The 17,331-nt window shown below is 42.3% G+C and overlaps 1 protein-coding gene across 3 annotated transcripts in view; it reads left to right on the forward strand.

The window, feature by feature from the left end:
- The first annotated feature begins 5,248 nt into the window (after nucleotides 1-5,248).
- narfl (nuclear prelamin A recognition factor-like) overlaps nucleotides 5,249-17,331 on the forward strand; it is a 35,445-nt gene continuing 23,362 nt past the window's right edge. The window contains exons 1-5 of one of the 3 annotated variants that reach the window (XM_078558652.1): nucleotides 5,249-5,374; nucleotides 11,653-11,748; nucleotides 12,184-12,327; nucleotides 14,363-14,498; nucleotides 17,070-17,204. In XM_078558652.1, the coding sequence (XP_078414778.1) occupies nucleotides 5,300-5,374; nucleotides 11,653-11,748; nucleotides 12,184-12,327; nucleotides 14,363-14,498; nucleotides 17,070-17,204 (586 nt within the window). In that variant the 5' untranslated portion in view covers nucleotides 5,249-5,299. Of the gene's footprint in view, nucleotides 5,375-10,530; nucleotides 10,796-11,652; nucleotides 11,749-12,183; nucleotides 12,328-14,362; nucleotides 14,499-17,069; nucleotides 17,205-17,331 lie in introns of those variants that run through there. The other 2 variants (XM_078558653.1, XM_078558654.1) reach the window with 2 other exon arrangements.

Below are 17,331 nucleotides of genomic sequence, written 5' to 3' on the forward strand. Positions count from 1 at the left end.
AGAGTAGTTAGGGAGAAACTGTTCGCATTCATGAAAGGATCAAGAACAAGAGGGCACAGGTTTAAAGTAATTAGTAAAAGAAGCAAAAGTGACATGAGAAGAAACTTTTTTAACGTAGCAAGTGGTTAGGGTTTGGAATGTACTGCCCTAGAATGTGGTGGAAGCAGGTTGAATTGAGCATTCGAAAGGGAATTAGACTGTTATCTGAAAAGGAAGAATGTGCAGGGTTACGGGGAGATCGGGGAACGGTACTAGGTGAGTTGCTCATTTGGGGAACTGGTACAGACGTGATGGGCCAAATGGCCCCCTTCTGCACCAAAACAATTTTGTGATTCTTTGACCATCTGTGCATTCAAGCTACAGTTCAGCGTGTCCACTGGCTGTAGGAAATCCATTAATTGATTGAACCCTATCTATTCAGTCGCCCCTGTGGACTAGACTTCTAGGTACAGCAAGGGGGTGCAAAAACCCTGGAATTATTTGATAAATAATCAGATCTGCAGTGGGGAGACTTTAGAATTTTTTTGGATGAATGTCAGTGTGCTTGCACACGAGCAGGGGAGAGACCTCATCCTGAGTGAGACACAGCCTGAGTGAGTGTGGGGATTGACAATTTGGTGCACAGTGGGAATTCGGTGCAGAGGGAAAGAGGTGCTCTTTGCATTTTTTCTTTGCTATTCAACTTCTTAAATCTTCAGAGAGTGGTCTTGCCCTGCTGTAGCAGTAAAGGCTACAAGGGAGAGAAATGACTGGTAAGTAGTGGGTAAGGTCGGGTAAGTATTCACTACTTTTATCGCTTATAGTTTAAGGTCTTTTTTGTGGTTTATAGTTTGCATATTCTGTAGTAACGAGGAGCAGGAAAGAAGGGCCCTAGAGTAATTGACTTAAAAGGTTTAATTTAAAGGGATAAGTCATGGCAGGAGCGCTCAAAGCCATGGTGTGCTCCTCGTGCTCCATGTGGGGAGCCAGGAACATTTCCAGTGCCTGGGACCAGCATGTGTGCAGGAAGTGTGTCCAGCTACAGCTCCTGGGAGTTCAGGTTTCAGAGCTGGAACAGCGGCTGGGGACACTGTGGAGCATCCGTGAGTCTGAGAGCTTCGTGGATAGCATGTTTAGAGAGGTGGTCACACCGCAGATGAAGGGACTTGAGGAAGGAAGGGAATGGGTGACCACCAGGCAGTCCAAGAGAAACAGGCAGGTAGTTCAGGAGTCCCCTAGGGCCCTGCTCGCAAATCAGTATTCCATTTTGGAGGCTGATGAGGGCGCTGGTTCCTCCAGGGAGTGCGGACAGAGCCAAGCTTCTGGCACCACAAGCAGCCTGTCTGTACAGGAGCGGGGGAAGAGAGGAAGAGCAATAGTAATAGGGGATTCTATAGTCAGTGGGACAGATAGGCGCTACTGTGCCCGTCAACGTGACTCCAGGATGGTATGTTGCCTCCCTGGTGCCAGGGTCCAGAATGTCGCTGAATGGCTGCAGGGCATCCTGAAGGGGGAGGGTGCTAAGGCAGAGGTCATGATACATGTTGGTACCAATGACATAGGTAGAAAGAGGGATGAGGTCTTGCATCAAGAATTCAGGGAATGAGGCAGTAGACTGAAAAGCAGGACCTCTTGGGTTGTAATCTCTGGATTACTCCCAGTGCCACATGCTAGCGAGCACAGAAATAGGAGAATAGTGCAGATGAATACGTAGCTTAAGAGTTGGTGCAGGAGGGAAGGTTTTAGATTCCTGGATCACTGGTACCGTTTCTGGGGAAGGTGGGACCTGTACAAGCGGAATGGTCTACATCTGAACCAGAGCGGGATTAACATCCTTGCGGGTGAGTTTGCTAGTGCTGTTGGGAGGAGTTTAAACTAATTCGGCAGGGGGAGGGGACACAGAATATTAGCAGAATAGGGACACATCATAATACTGTAAAACAATCAAGTCAGAGGGAGTACAGCTGCATTAAGTTTCAGGGGAGTAAGGCAAAGCTGGAAGGCCTCTACTTTAATGCCAGGAGTATTACAGGTAAAACGGATGAGTTAAGGGTGAGGATTGACAAGTGGAATTGTGATATAGGAGCCATCACAGAGATGTGGTTGAGGGAGGGGCAGGATTGGCAGCTCAACACCCCGGGATATAGAATCTTCAGGCGAGACAGGGGAGGGGGTAAAAGAGGAGGGGGCATTGCATTATTAGTTAAGGAGTCAGTTACTGCAGTAAGGAGAGATGATATCTTGGAGGGGACATCGAATGAATCTTTGTGGGTAGATCTTAGGAATAAAAAAGGGGCAGCCACATTGTTAGGTGTTTATTATAGACCCCCAGGCAGTCAGAGGGAAATTGAGGAGTAAATATGTGCACAATTTGTGGAGGTGTGTAAAAACAATAACAATTAGGTAATTATATTAGGTGATTTCAACTTTCCCAACATTAATTGGGATAGACATAGTGTTAAGGGCTTGGATGGAGTGGATTTCTTGAAATGTGTACAAGAGAACTTTTTAGGTCAATATGTAGGGGGTCTGACAAGGGATGGTACATTGCTGCACCTAATTCTGGGGAATGAAGCCGGACAGGTGGCTGAGGTGGTGGTGGGGGAGCATTTTAGTGATAGGGATCGCAATACGGTACAATTTAAACTTGTTATGGACAAAGAAATAGACAAGTTGCAAAAAAAATGTTTTGGATTGGGGAGAGCGGATTTTAGTAAAATAAGGCAGGATCTGGCCAAGATAGACTGGGAACAGCTACTTGTGGGGAAATCTATAAAAGAGCAGTGGGGGGTGTTCAAAAAGGAAATGGGGAGGGTACAGGCTCAACATGTTCCCTCTAGGGTGATAGGAAGGAGTAACAAGTCCAGAGAACCATGGATGTCCAGACATATTCAGGTTATGATGAGAAGGAAAAGAGAGGCTTTTAGCAGGTACAAGGGAAGCAAATCAGCAGAGGCATTAGTGGAGCACAGAAAGTGCAGGGTGGAGCTTAAGAAAGCAATTAGGAGAGCAAAGAGGTGATATGAGAAAGCTCTGGCTGGTAAAAGTAGGGAAAATCCCAAGATATTCTATAAGTATATCAATGGAAGAGGATAACCAGGGAAAGAGTAGGGCCCATTGGGGACCAAGGGGGCAATCTATGGGTGGAGCCAGAGGACATGAGTAGAGTGTTGAATGAATACTTCACATCCATCTTCACACAAGAGAATAAGGATGAAGGTATGGAACTCGGGGAGAGGGACTGTGAGGTTCTTGAGCAAATTGATATAGGGAGTGACACGGTATTGGAGGTGTTGGCAGGCTTAAAAGTGGACAAATCTCCAGGTCCGGATGATTTGTGTCCCAGACTGCTGAGGGAGGCAAGGGAGGAGATCACAGGGGCTCTGATCCAAATTTTTAATTCCTCTCTGGCCACGGGGGCAGTTAATGTGGTTCCTCTATTTAAGAAGGGTTGTAGAGATAAGCCAGGGAACTACAGACCAGTGGGTCTCACGTCAGTGGTAGGGAAACTATTAGAGAAAATTCTGAAGGAGAGAATCTATCTCCACTTGGAAAGGCAAGGCTTGATCAGGGATAGTCAGCATGGCTTTGTCAGAGGGAGGTCATGCCTAACTAATTTGATTGAATTTTTTGAGGAGGTGACCAGGTGTGTAGATGAGGGTAGTGCAGTTGATGTAGTTTATATGGATTTCAGCAAAACCTTTGACAAGATCCCACATGGGAGACTTATAAAGAAGGCAAATGCACATGGGATACAGGGTAATTTGATAAGGTGGATTCAAAATTGGCTTAGTTGTAGGAGACAGGGGGTGATGTCAGAAGGCTGCTTTAGTGACTGGAAGCCCCTGTCCAGTGACGTACCACAGGGATCTGTGCTGGGTCCCCTATTATTCGTCATTTATATAAACAACATAGATGACTATGTGGGGGGTAGGATTAGTAAGTTTGCGGATGCCACAAATATTGGCCAGGTGGTTAACAGTGAGGCTGAGTATCTTAGGCTACAGGAAGATTTCGGTGGTACGGTCAAATGGACAGATAAGTGGCAGATGGAATTTAACCCTGAAAAGTGAGAGGTGAAACACTTTGGAAGGAGTAATTTGACAAGGAAGTATTCAATGAATGGCATAGCACTAGGAAGTTCTGAGGAACAAATGGACCTTAGCGTGTGTGTCCATAGATCTCTGAAGGCGGAGGGGCATGTTAGTGGGGTGGTGAAAAAGGCATGTCGGAAACTTGCCTTTATCAATCGAGGCATAGATTACAAAAGTAGGGAGATCATGTTGGAGTTGTTTAGAACTTTGGTGAAGCCACAGCTGGAATACTGTGTGTAGTTCTGGTCGCCACATTATAGGAAGGATGTGATTGCACTGGAAGGAGTGCAGAGGAGATTCACCAGGATGTTGCCTGGGATGAAACGCTTAAGTTATGAAGCGAGCTTGGATAGACTTGGATTGTTTTTGTTGGAGCAGAGAAGACTGAGGGGCGACCTGATCATGGTGTACAAGATTATGAGGGGCATGGACAGGGTGGATAGGGAGCAGCTGTTCCCCTTAGTTGAAGGGTCAGTCATGAGGGGACACATGTTCAAGGTGAGGGGCAGGAGGTTTAGGGGGGATGTGAGGAAAATCTTTTTTACCCAAAGAGTGGTGACGGTCTGGAATGCGCTACCTGGGAGGTTGGTGGAGGCGGATTGCCTCACACCCTTTAAAAAGTACCTGGATGAGCACTTGACACATCATAACATTCAAGGCTATGGGCCAAGTGCTGGTAAATGGGATTAGGTAGGTAGGTCAGGTGTTTCTCACGTGTCGGTGCAGACTCGATGGGCCGAAGGGCCTCTTCTGCACTGTGATTCTGTGAATATGAGGCTTTTCCTCATCTCTAGCAACTTTAGGAAACGAGTGGCAACTACTGCACTGTTTGTCAGCCTATGCAATGTGCTTATTCCTACATTAACCATTCTGCTGTACATCAAGGATTACCAAGAAAACGAAATTTAATGAAAATTTTAACATTGATAATTGTGCTATTTTTTCACAGCCTAGCACAAATTTGTCACCATTTGGGAAATAAGTTAGCTTTTTGATCAAAGAAAGTGTGAACAGTTCACAAACCCATGTTTAAATGTGTTAACAGGGTACTTTATTATTTTCTGGAGTGAGATACATCATCAAAGCAGGGTGCATGAGTCAGCAGGGTGAAGGCAGAGTGGCCTGGAGGCGGTGGGGAGGGAACTGACCTTAATTGCCTCACTGCCGTAGATCAAGCCACGGCGCTGTCGGGCTTTACGGCAGCATGTTTACGGCACTGTCGGGCGATGGTTAAAATGGTGTCGCAGTTCAGCGGGGTGCTGCAGCTGACGGATTTGGATGATTTTATAACCCCGTCTCAGGTAGGAAAGTGGTTCTAACGGGGACCGGCCGGGCTGGGTAAGAACCCCGGTTCACAGGTACAGGCTGCCTCCTGGCCCAGGCGGATGGTCCTGTTGATAAAATGATGTAATTAACTTCCAGCAGAGTTGAGGCGAAAAGCTAGGATCATTTAAATAAACAAGAGGAGGTGGAGTTGTTGAGTGTCCCAGAGTAATGGTGGGTTGAATGGCCAGGTAAATACCTGGTTTGTATAGAGGGCTGCTAATGACCTGTTGCTGTAAAATCAAGTGTTGTCACAATTAGCAACACTGGTTCTGAACTCCTCCATCCTGGATTCAGGTAACACTGTACTGAGAATCACACCATACAAAAAGGGAGAGTTACACAGTGGAAAAACTAGAATCTCTGAAATAGTTCACTCTTTAAAAACCCCAAGCTACCTTGAACCCATTGATAGTCATAAGATGCAAGTTCATAGAATGTTTTCGGGATAGTTTCTTAGAACAACATGCTCTGGAGCCAACCAGAGAGCAGGCTATACTGGACCTGGTACTGAGCAACGAGATAGGATTAATTGATAACCTCATAGCAAAGGTACCCCTGGATAACGGAGATTATAGTATGATTGAATTTTGCATTCAGTTTGAGAGAGAGGGGTGGGTCTAAGACTTGTATTTAAAACTTAAATATGGGCAATTATCTGGGAATAAAAACAGATCTAGCTAAAGTGAACTGGCAAATAAGTTTAAGGGATAGGTCAATAGAGATGCAGTGGCAGACATTTGAAAGGTTATTTCAGAACACACGCAATAGATACGTTCCAAGTTAAAGACAATATCAAACTTTTTCTTTATTCGCTCATGGGATGTGGGTGTCTCTGGCTAGGCCAGCATTTATTGCCCAACCCTAATTGTCCTTGAGCTGAGTGGCTTGCTAGGCCATTTCAGAGTCAACCACATTGCTGTGGGTCTGGAGTCACATGTAGGCCAGACTAGGTAAGGACGACAGATTTCCTTCCCTAAAGGGCATTGGTGAACCAGATGGGTTTTTCCAACAATCGACAATGGGTTTTTTTTTATTATGGTCATTTTAATTATCAACTTTTAATTCCAGATTTTTATTGAATTCAAATTCCACCATCTGCCGCATTGGGATTTAACCCCAGGTCCCTAGAGCATTACCCTGGGTCTCTGGATTACCAGGCCAGTGATGATACCTATACACCACTGCCTTCCCGAAGAAAAAGCATATAATTGCATAAAGATGGATGGCAGGTCAGAAGATTGGACAGAATATAAAGAATAACAAAATGCTTACGAAGGAGGGAAAAATTAGAGTATGAAAGAAAGCTAGCTAGAAATATAAAGACAGATAGTAAGAGCTTCTATAGATATTTAAATAAGAGAAGTGTTAACAAAGTGTGCATTGGCCCTATAGAAGGTGAGTCTGGGGAATTAATGGAAAACAAAGAGATGGCAGATGAATTGAATAGGTATGTTGCATCGGTCTTTGCTATAGAGAATACAAGTAACATCCCAGAAATAGCTGTAAATCTGGAAGAGGGAGGGAGGAACTCTGGAAAATTACAGTCACCAGGGAAGTGGTACTTAGCAAATTGTTGGAGCTTCAGGCTGACAAATCCCTGGGTCCTGATGGACTTCATCCTAGGGTCTTAAAAGAACTGGCTAGTGAAATAGTTGATGCGTTGGTTTTAATTTAGTAAAATTCCCTGGATTCGGTGAAGGTGCCATTAGATTGGCATTAAATGTGACTCCTTTAAGGGAGGGAGATAGCAAGCAGGAAACTACAGGCCAGTTAGGTTAACATCTGTTATATGGAAAATGTTGGAAGCTATTATTGAAGATGTTATGACAGGGCACTTGGAAAAACTGAGGGCAATTAGGTAGAGCCAACATGGTTTTGTGAAAGGGAAATCATGTTTAACCAATTTATTTGAGTCCTTTGAAGGAGTCACGTGATGTGGATAAAAGGGAACCGGTGCCACATCAAAGATTATTGCGGACAATAAAAGCTCATGGTGTAGGGGCTAACATATTGGCATGGATAGAAGATTGGCTAGCCAACAGTAAGCAAGGTAGGCAAAAAGAGGTCTTTTTCTGGTTGGTGGGATGTAACGAGTGATGTGCCACAGGGATCAGTGCTGAGGCCTCAATTTTTTACAATTTTTATAAACGACTTGGATGAAGGGACTGAAGGTATGGTTGCTAAATTTGTTGATGACACAAAGATAGGTGGGAAAGTAAGTTGTGAAGAGGACATAAGGAGGCTACAAGGGGTCATAGGTTAAGTGAGTGAGCAAAGGTCTGGCAAATGAAGTATAATGTGGGAAAATGTGAAATTGTCAATTTTGGCAGGAAGAATAAAAAAGAAGCATATTATCTAAATGGTGAGATTAGTGTCCTAGTGCATGAATCACAAAAGGCTAGTATGCAGGTATAGCAAGTAATTAGGAAAGCTAATAGGATGTTGTTGTTTATTCCGAGGGAAATTGAATACAAAAGTAGGGAGGCTATGCTTCAGTTATACAGGTGAGAGAGACCACGTCTGAAGTACTGTGTACAGTATTGGTCTCCTTATTTAAGGAGGGATGTAAATGCAGTGGAAGCAGTTCAGAGAAGGTTTGCTAGACTAATACCTGGAATGAGCAGGTTGTCTTATGAGGAAAGAATGAATAGGCTTGTATCCGCTGGAGTTTAGACGCGTAAGAGGCGACTTGATTGAAACGTATAAGATCCTGAGGGATCTTGACAGGGTGGATGTGGAGAGGATGTTTCCTCTTGTGGGAGAATCTAGAACTAGGGGTCACAGTTTAAAATTAAGGGGTTGCCTATTTAAGACAGAGATGAGAATAATTGTTTTTTCTGAGTGCAGGGAGTCTTTGCAACTCCCTTCCTCAAAAGGCAGTGGCAGCAGTGTCTTTGAATGTTTTCAAAGCAGAGGTAGATAGATTCTTGATTAAACAAGGGGGTGAAGGATTATCGGGGGTAGGCAGGAGGTTACATTCAGATCAGCCATGATCTTATTGAATGGCAGAGCAGGCTCGAAGGGCTGAGTGGCCTACTTCTGCTCCTAACTCGTATGTTTGTATTTATGTATCTAAGAGAGCTCACCAGGAGAATACTATGATCGTGTAAAAGTTTCTGCTGAAACAAACATCTTAAAAATGAAATCAGCTATATATCATTTGGACTAGCACTTGCTCCTGATTGTGTATTCCACAATTGGGTAATGAAAACAGAGTTCTGCTTTTACTTCTGTTTCAGTTGCAAGAAGTGCACTCTTTAGCATTCTTCTTTATTACACTGATGGTTCTTTATAAAGAGTGTCTTTAAACCTTTATCCTCCAGGAAAAAGTAAGCCATGTTGTAGCAAGTGTAGTAGATTGTTTACTGATATTTAACAGTACGGTAAAGGGAGAAAGTCACCTGGTTTTCAGTTTCTGTTCTCTTAAACTTACAAACAGCTAAAAGAAACACCAAGCTCCTAATCCCAGCAACGCATGTAGGAAAATATGCCATTCTCTCAAATCTGTGCACACAAGCATTGAAACCTCTTGTAGATATGGTATGAAATCTCTTGACCTGGAGATCCTGTGAAAGTGCTGAAGGTTTGTTGCCACACTAATGGATTTTTGGGGAGTTACTTGAGGAAAGTGGATATTTTATATCTGATGATGACCACAAATCCATTACCGATTGTCGTAAAGTCCCATCTGGTTCACTAATGCCTTTTAGGGAAGGAAATCTGCTGCCCTTACCTTCTGGCCTACATGTGAATCCAGACCCACAGCAATGTGGTTGACTCTTAAATGCTCTCTGAACGAGGGCGATTAGAGATGGGCAATAAATGCTGGCCTAGCCAGCGACACCCACATTCCATGAATGAATATAAAAAAGAGAATAGTGTAGATCTCCATTTAGGATAATTTTTTTTAGCTTAAAAAATTGATGCAGAACAGCAGAAAGTGTACACACAAAATTTTGGGCATTGACTGTTGAGAACTGACGTAAACGCAAGAAACTCATGACCTGGCCTGGTTTTTGCATAAGGTTTTTGCTCTGTCAGTGGGCTAGAGGGTAGCATCAGATGTTGCACTAAATCAGTGCAGTAGATTGAGGAAACTCGGCCGTAGCATAAAATGGGCGCAAATTAATTATAACTAAATTTCTTCAGTCTTTTGTACTGAAAATCGACATTATGCATTTATTTCAGTGAAACTTTTACCAGAAGGTTTCAGGCTAGAATCTCTCTTTGTACCATTTGTCCGTCTGACACACGTACAAATTCCCTGGGTCCTATTCCCTGGGTCCTTTCCTGCTGGAAGCATTCCTTCCCTACTACCTTGCTGTCTAGCCTGCAAAACTCCGTTGCCTTCCTCACCCAACCACAGTCCTGGCCTGTTAATACTAAATTTCCTTCCACGCTGTAGCCTAGCTGCAAGCAATACCATGAAGTGATTATAATTAGCAATATAATTGAGGTTTATATTCCTGACTGCATTTTGTGAACACCCAGGCTAAATTTCTGCCTTGCAGCCTTTTTAAAAATTCATTTATGGGATGTGGGCATTGCTGGCTAGGCCAGCATTTATTGCCCATCCCTAATTGCCCTTGAGAAGGTGGTGGTTCCTGAACCGCTGTAGACCCTATGATGTAGGTACACCCACAGTGATGTTATGGAGGGATTTCCAGGATTCTGACCCAGTGACAGTGAAGGAACGGTGATATATTTCCAAGTTAGGATGGTGAGTGGCTTGGAGGGGGAACTCCCAGGTGGTGGTGTTCCCATGTGTCTGCTGCCCTTGAATAACCATAATTACTTGATATTTTTCATTGTAGCATTTGCCATTAACGTACTTGCTGCGAGGAACACAAACTGATTCAGTGTTTTAATTTATATTGGTTTTCCCACATTCCCAGCCAGAATTTACTTTGCCTTGTTATGTCACTGATATGCACTCATATATTTTACGTTTGTTTAACAGAAGGATCTGTGCAGTCCTTTTTGTTTTGTACTGAAATTCAAAGCTGGGGAAGCTGGCTCACATCCCTGCTGCGTTTGTGCACAGTTCTACTAGCCACACCCCCGAACTGATTAGTGCTGTACTTCAGTTGCGCACGTCTTCAAAACTGGGTTACAGGACAGATAGTAACACCAAAAAAAACAGCAGTGAGCAGCTGATAGAGGATAGGGTGGGGAAGTTGGGTTATTAAGTTCACCTACTCCACAGAAGGGTCTTTCCAAAGTACTTATTTTGCCATGAAGCTGGAGAGGTGTGCCAACTGCCTCAGTAGGGTGAGAACAAGTCATTGTGTACCTCATTGAGGATGTTGTTTGCTAATAGAAGTAAAAACTCAGTATTAAATAATGGAGAGAAGTTTGATTTTCAGCTACCTTGAATGTATGTTGCATTCTTTGAGGTAATGTTGATGTGTAAATATCGTGCATGTATATGGTTCTCAAAGTAGATGTAAAGTGAAAGCATCAGTACAGTTTTTCGACTAATTGTGTTCTGCAGTGCTGTTTTTTCTTTCCTGCTGTAAGAAAATTAACACATTAGTTGGGGATTCACTTTGAAAGAATGCCCTGTGATAGTGTTTTCCTATAGGTCAGCGGGACCATTCACTCATTGTGAAGGAGCCTTACTGATGTTTCAGAAACTGAAGGAGGCTGTTTCACACAGGGAATTTGTAAACTGCCTTTCAAAATACAGAAAATGAGATGTTGTAAAACTACCCCATTTTCAAATTTCTGTTGTATGTGCCTTCTCTCTGCATGTCCTCGTTCTTTTATTATAATGTGTCAACACCCCTATGAAATGCAAGTCTGTTATAAAGAAGCTGTTTTTGTGTGTCTGGTGGGACTGGTTAGATATAGTGGGCTCCACAATAAATTCTGCCAGTACTTTCTTAATCCTCCCAATACTGCAGGATTATTGATTCCTGAGTTTGTAGGGCTTTAGGAAAAAAACCAGAAAACTTTCTGTTCAGTTTGGCAATTAGCTAATGTTGACTTTCATACCCAACTTTCCTTGGCCATCAGTTTACATCAAACTTTGTTGCCGGTGCTAAAAGAAATTGCTTGTGGGACTACTTGCAGCTTTGGTCAAGGCATGGTTCCAGCAGCAGGCATTTTTGCTGTTACTGGGCATTCCTGTTGCTACTAAACAGAACAGCATCAATGCGTTTGTTATAAAGCATCTCTGAACTAGACTGCGGGGAGAGGCAGTCCCATTTGCAATCAGAATTCAAAGTTAAAATACACTTTGTTTTTATAGGAATGTGTGAAGCCAGTGAAAGTGGAAAAGAAGCCAGGGAAAAGCTCTGGTATAATCAGGATTGAAGATGATGGTAGTTACACTCAGCTGAACCAGGTAAAACCTAAGTTTCTTTGGCTGCTTTTGGCCATACCTGTGCGGAGCTGACATCTGCACACAGAAGACTATAATTCTTTGCTGTTTTTTCTGCAACAACTGTTGAAAAATCAGGCTAATGTAGGAAGACCAAAAGTGCTTAAGCCAAGGTCTGAAGCATGTTTGAGGAAAGAAAAGGCAAATTATAAAAAAAATGTTTTTTAAAGTTGAAATGGAATTTTTTTATTTAAAATGAACAGACCTATAGAGCATCTTATACTTTTACTCTGGAAAGAATAATTTTGGGAGGAAGTTTCTAATTGTCTACACTGGTATCCTAATTCAGGAAATACTTATCCCTCGCTAAATAAAATACAAGATGGGAAGGTGTATTTCTTCATGAATGTCTTTGCATATTTGTTTTGTTCTGTTATCTCGCTGTGTTTTCATTTTCAGGATGGAGGTATCAAGAAACTTGAAAAAGCAAAAATAACCTTGAATGACTGCTTGGCCTGCAGTGGTTGCATCACATCAGCAGAAAGTGTATTAATCACACAACAAAGCCATGAAGAACTGTACAAAGTTTTGAACCAAAGCAAAGTAAGACACTACTTTCTTGTGGCGGGTGTGCATAATATTTCAGTGCCAGATTTTCGTTGCAATTGTCAAAATGCACATACAAACATAGACGCTTCATCTTGGGTGACTGATTTGTGTGGTCACACTGTCTTTTTGTTTTACAAAGATGAGGGAAGGACAATACACCAAGTTTTTAATTAATATAAAGGGAATTTGGAAAGATGGATTTGAGAGGATAGTTTGTGTAAAGCTAGGATAAATGAAGCAGAACCTTATGAATTGAGAAAGCCACAGGCCAAGTATGATTGGAATGGTAACTTTTCAGGACTAGTCATTAAACTAAACCACCTTATAGTGCAGTACATAGAGACTTAATTCCTGATTTAGCAGGGAGGCGAGGGGTTTGAATTTGGTGTAGGATTTTTATCAGCTGAGATCAGATGTAATTGTGCAATAAGATCTAGATGGCACACTTGTGTTTAGTAGTAATTTCTTCCTATGTTCTAATGTTGTGCCTAATGTAACCACTCCGATATTGCCATCTGAATGCCTGAAAACAAGAGTGTCGTCATGTTTAAAATGGTCCAAGAATGTGTGTTTCATGAAGGCTGAGGGTAATGCTTCCAGTTTCTTCTATACTCGGTGTTTTGTGTTGACAAATTGAGGATTGCACTGAAGCGCTAAATTATTTTTATTTTGAAAAGGGTTTAAAAAATGCGAAAACAATTGTAAATTGCGTTTTTAATTCCAACTCAAAGATTTTTGCTATTACTCAAGCTCAAATAAAGCTTAGTGGACCTTGTGTTTTGTTCAACATATACTCATTGTAATCTGTCTTCCAAGCCTGTACACACACACTACATCATAAGGGGTTCTTAAGTTTCTGAGAGTCATAAATGTTGAGGAGAAATTGAACAAAATATCTCCGTATTTCACTTATGTCACAACTCAGTTGATAATTATCGGAGCAGTGACTTCCATATCTATAACATCACCCATCACTGCCCTTGCCTCAGCTCAATTGATATTGAAATCCTCATCCATGCTTTGGTAACCTCTAGAGTCTACTATTTGAATACTCTCCTGGCTGGCCTCCCAGCTTCCTCCCTCCATAAATTTGCACTCATTCAAAACTGCTGCCCATACCTAACACACTCCGAGCCTGAGCAGGCAGATGGGGCCACGGTTTAGAGTCTCAATGGGAACAATGAAAACAACACCTCCAACATTGCGACATTCCCTCAGCACTCAATCCTTCAGTAATCAATAACACTCCCTCAGTGCTGCTCTGGAATGTTTCTTTTTGCCCTCAAGTCCTGGAGTAAGACTTGAACTCAGAACTTTGTGATTCAGAGGCAAGAGTACTACCGAGCCACAACTGACACAAAATAAAATGTTAATATTAGCAAAGCAGAGAACGGCTGAATCTAGCCTTAGCTTCTGCATGTAAAATTGTGCACACACTCCTCACTCTGGTGGAAGAAATAAACACTAATACTCAAACTTCTGATTCTTATCAGGGTGACTCTGCTATTTTCCACACACTGTGTATTGGCTGTGCAAATTAGATGTGTGAGTTATGTTTGAACTGCCATTATTACCTTTTCTGTCACCTCCCTCCTCCCCACCCCACCACTCCTCCAAAGGATATGCTGGTATATGGTTTCTCAGGTAATAGCAGCTTTTACTGCCTTACTCAATTATTTCATTTCTTGAGAGTTGGACTGTTCCTTCATGAGAGGCATCACAACTGAACCTGCCCCATTCTGACCTGATCCCTCACACCTTTTTACATTCTACAGAGATCACTGGTCAGCAAACATGAGTAAACAATCTGGTAGTTTTCTTTTATTTTCTCTTTAGGCTATCTGAGGTCACTTGCCATGCTCTGCTCTGAGCCTCTAAACAACTCTTTGCTCAGCCATTCAACAAAAGGAAAAAATACAAATAATCAATAATGCTGTTTCTTTGAATCCATTTAGTCATGGTCACTGTTTAAGTAGATCACAGTGTAGCACTGAGTATATTTCCTGAGCACTGCTGTTTCATTGATTAGGTATCTGGTTCTGCGAATCAAAAGCTGGTGGTGGTGGTTTCAGTTTCACCACAATCCAGGGCATCATTAGCTGCAAGATTTAAGCTCCAAGTTACAGACACTGCACGACGGCTGACAGCATTCTTCAAAAATCTAGGTGAGTGGATTTACAGCATGGCGAGACAGAATAAGTTGTTTTACTTGCAGAGCTACGATGCAATTTAGTGAATAAAACCTATGCAATCAACCCGATCCTAAATGGTGTAGGTGTGTTCAGTATACGTATTGGAGTAGTTGAGGGTGATGCCATTTGGCACCACTTTGGATCATCGCTCTGTCAAAGTGGAACCTGAGATGTCACCCACACGTTTGAATTCTTTTCACTGATCTGGGGGAGCATGGAGCAGAAATTAGATTCTCCACACAGGAAAGGAACCAAAATTGAAAGGTGAACCAAAAACAAAAAAACTGTGGATGCTTGAAACTCCGAAATAAATCAGTAAATGCTGGAATTGCTCAGCATTTCTGTGGAGCGTGAACCAGAGTTAACATTTCGACCTGAAACATCAACTCTCTTTCTCTCTCCAGAGCTGCTGCCTGATCTGCTGAGTATTTCCAGCATTTTTATTATTGAAAGGTGAGCCACCATGTACGACAGTTGTACATCTCATCGTGATTGATTCTGTGCAGCATTGTTGTAATTGTGAGAACAAGTCATCTCCTGCACGCACATCTGGATAATATGAGACCAGAGGAAGAAAAGTAAATTAAAGTGGGGAGGATCTTTCTCAATGGTTGGTATATAAGGTGGTTGTATCCGAGTCATACAGACAAGGCTGTTCCTAGTGCTATGTCCTATTTAATCCACGTTTGCTGCTGAATTCATTCAATTGAGCTGGGGAGCGGTAAACATAATGCAGTCTGTGAACCCATACCCAACTAGGAGGTCCTACACCTTATTAAACCATTCCCAACAACAGAGCATTTATTTATACTTTGTAATGTGTGCAGTTAGAGTTTGTAGATCTGAATATTCCATTTAGAGCAGCGTGCTTTTTGGCAGTGCCGGTTGGTTTTGGCAGGTAGGGATAAATAACAGCCTCCAGAGGCTTGATTGTGTGATTTGAATTCATGATAGTGGTCTTAATTTTACTACATACTTGGGAGGACTAGCATGCGCTCTACGCTGGTGAGGAACAACATTCATATAATTACTTCCCAAGTATGCACAGTTTGAACTACGTAAATAACGTCAGTCTAGCCAATTCAGCTTTTACATTAAAAATTCGCTTTTGATATCTGTGTTGTGCAAGTTGCCATAAAAGTTGCTTATTTATAAGTTGAAAAAGAAAACTAGAAAACCATACAAGTAAAAAGCCACTTTTCTGTGGTCAGGCTTGGTCGTGTTAAATTGTCACGGTTTCATCTGTGCTGGTGTATCTGCCTCAGGAGAGAGGAAAATGAAGCAAATGCCTAGGGATTGGAGGAAATGGCTGCTTTTAACCTTGGCTGCCTGCAGGACAGGGCAAGGTATTCTACATAGCTAAAATTAAATTTACCATGGGGCTACAGGGTGAATTTATCACCACCTTATCAATTCAGTACATTTTTGGTGGTGGTGGGTGCATTTATATTTTACAGGGACTTCCAGTGGTCCATGGACACCATGGGCAGAATCTTCGGGTCAGCAAGCGGGGGCGGGCCTCGCTCGCCGACGCATAAAATGACGTGCGGTGACGTTGGGCATGCGCCCAAGGGACAATGTCACATGAGGGAACATGTCTTAAATTTTTTTTTCTTTTATTAAAATTATTTAAAATCACACTAATCTCCCTGCGGCAGCCCTGTGCCTCAGGGAGATTTCTGGGAGTGCTCAGTGCTTCTGGGTGCGCATCACGCTGGGTGGGCCTTAATTGGCCCCCCCCACGCAAAATGGCGGCGCCCAGCCGATCATGGCCGCTTGCCCGCTCCCACCCAACCCTCCCAACAGGGAGAAAATTCTTCCACATGTGTCCGTTGCTGCTAAAATAGTGATGACCTGAAATATGATGTGGGAATATGGGTGGAAATCTGGTGGAGTAGATCACCCAGCTAATTTCTGTTTCATGATAGTTGATCTTAAGATATTATCCTGTCATTATCAGTTACTTTGGGTATGACTGTCAAAACCTGCAGCTTGGTACACCATGAGATCAAAATTGCAATCAAAATTTGTTGACGCAACAGCTCTATAAATGTAATCAGCATTTTCTTCATGGCAAATGAGTTAATATAGTTCACTGGAAACAGCTCAGATTGTGCAGGGTTAAATAGCTCCTTAAACAAAAAATCTAGAGAATGTTAAATTTTTCTCAATTAATGACCCATTTAAGAAATTGTGTGACTGCCCTGCTTTGAAATGTGTGGTTTCTGAGAATCTGATTTTGTTAGTTTCCATTACTTACAGAAAACAACCAGACATTCTCCTGTTTTCCATTAAAGGAATTACAACCCGATTATTCTGTGCACATATAGGTGAATGTGAACTACTTGGAGAGCATTGGTGATTACACATGCAGGAAATGTTAAAACGATGTGAAACAGTTAAGAAACATAACTAAATATTTTGTTATAATTTGAAGTTGATTCAGCTAAGTACGTAGATGAAAATATTTAATTATGTCTTGGAGCATATTCCTAAAATTTTAATTTCCCTAACCCTCCTTTTCTGCCTCCTAAATATCCTCAGGTGTTCACTATGTGTTAGACACAACCTTCTCGAGAAACTTCAGCTTGCTGGAGAGTCAGCATGAGTTTGTGCAGCGTTACTACAGGCGCAAGGATGATAGCAAAGCCCTACCAATGCTGGCCTCTGCTTGTCCAGGTATTTGTAATAGAAAGAAAGAACTTGCACTTGTATAGTACCTCTTATAAAATGTGTCATACTTATAAAATGTGCTCACTGTTGTAGAAAATGCAGGAACCATATTGCACATAGCAAGATCCCACAA

The sequence above is a fragment of the Cetorhinus maximus genome, chromosome 15 (assembly GCF_964194155.1).
Source record: "Cetorhinus maximus chromosome 15, sCetMax3.hap1.1, whole genome shotgun sequence".
Lineage (NCBI taxonomy): Eukaryota > Metazoa > Chordata > Chondrichthyes > Lamniformes > Cetorhinidae > Cetorhinus > Cetorhinus maximus.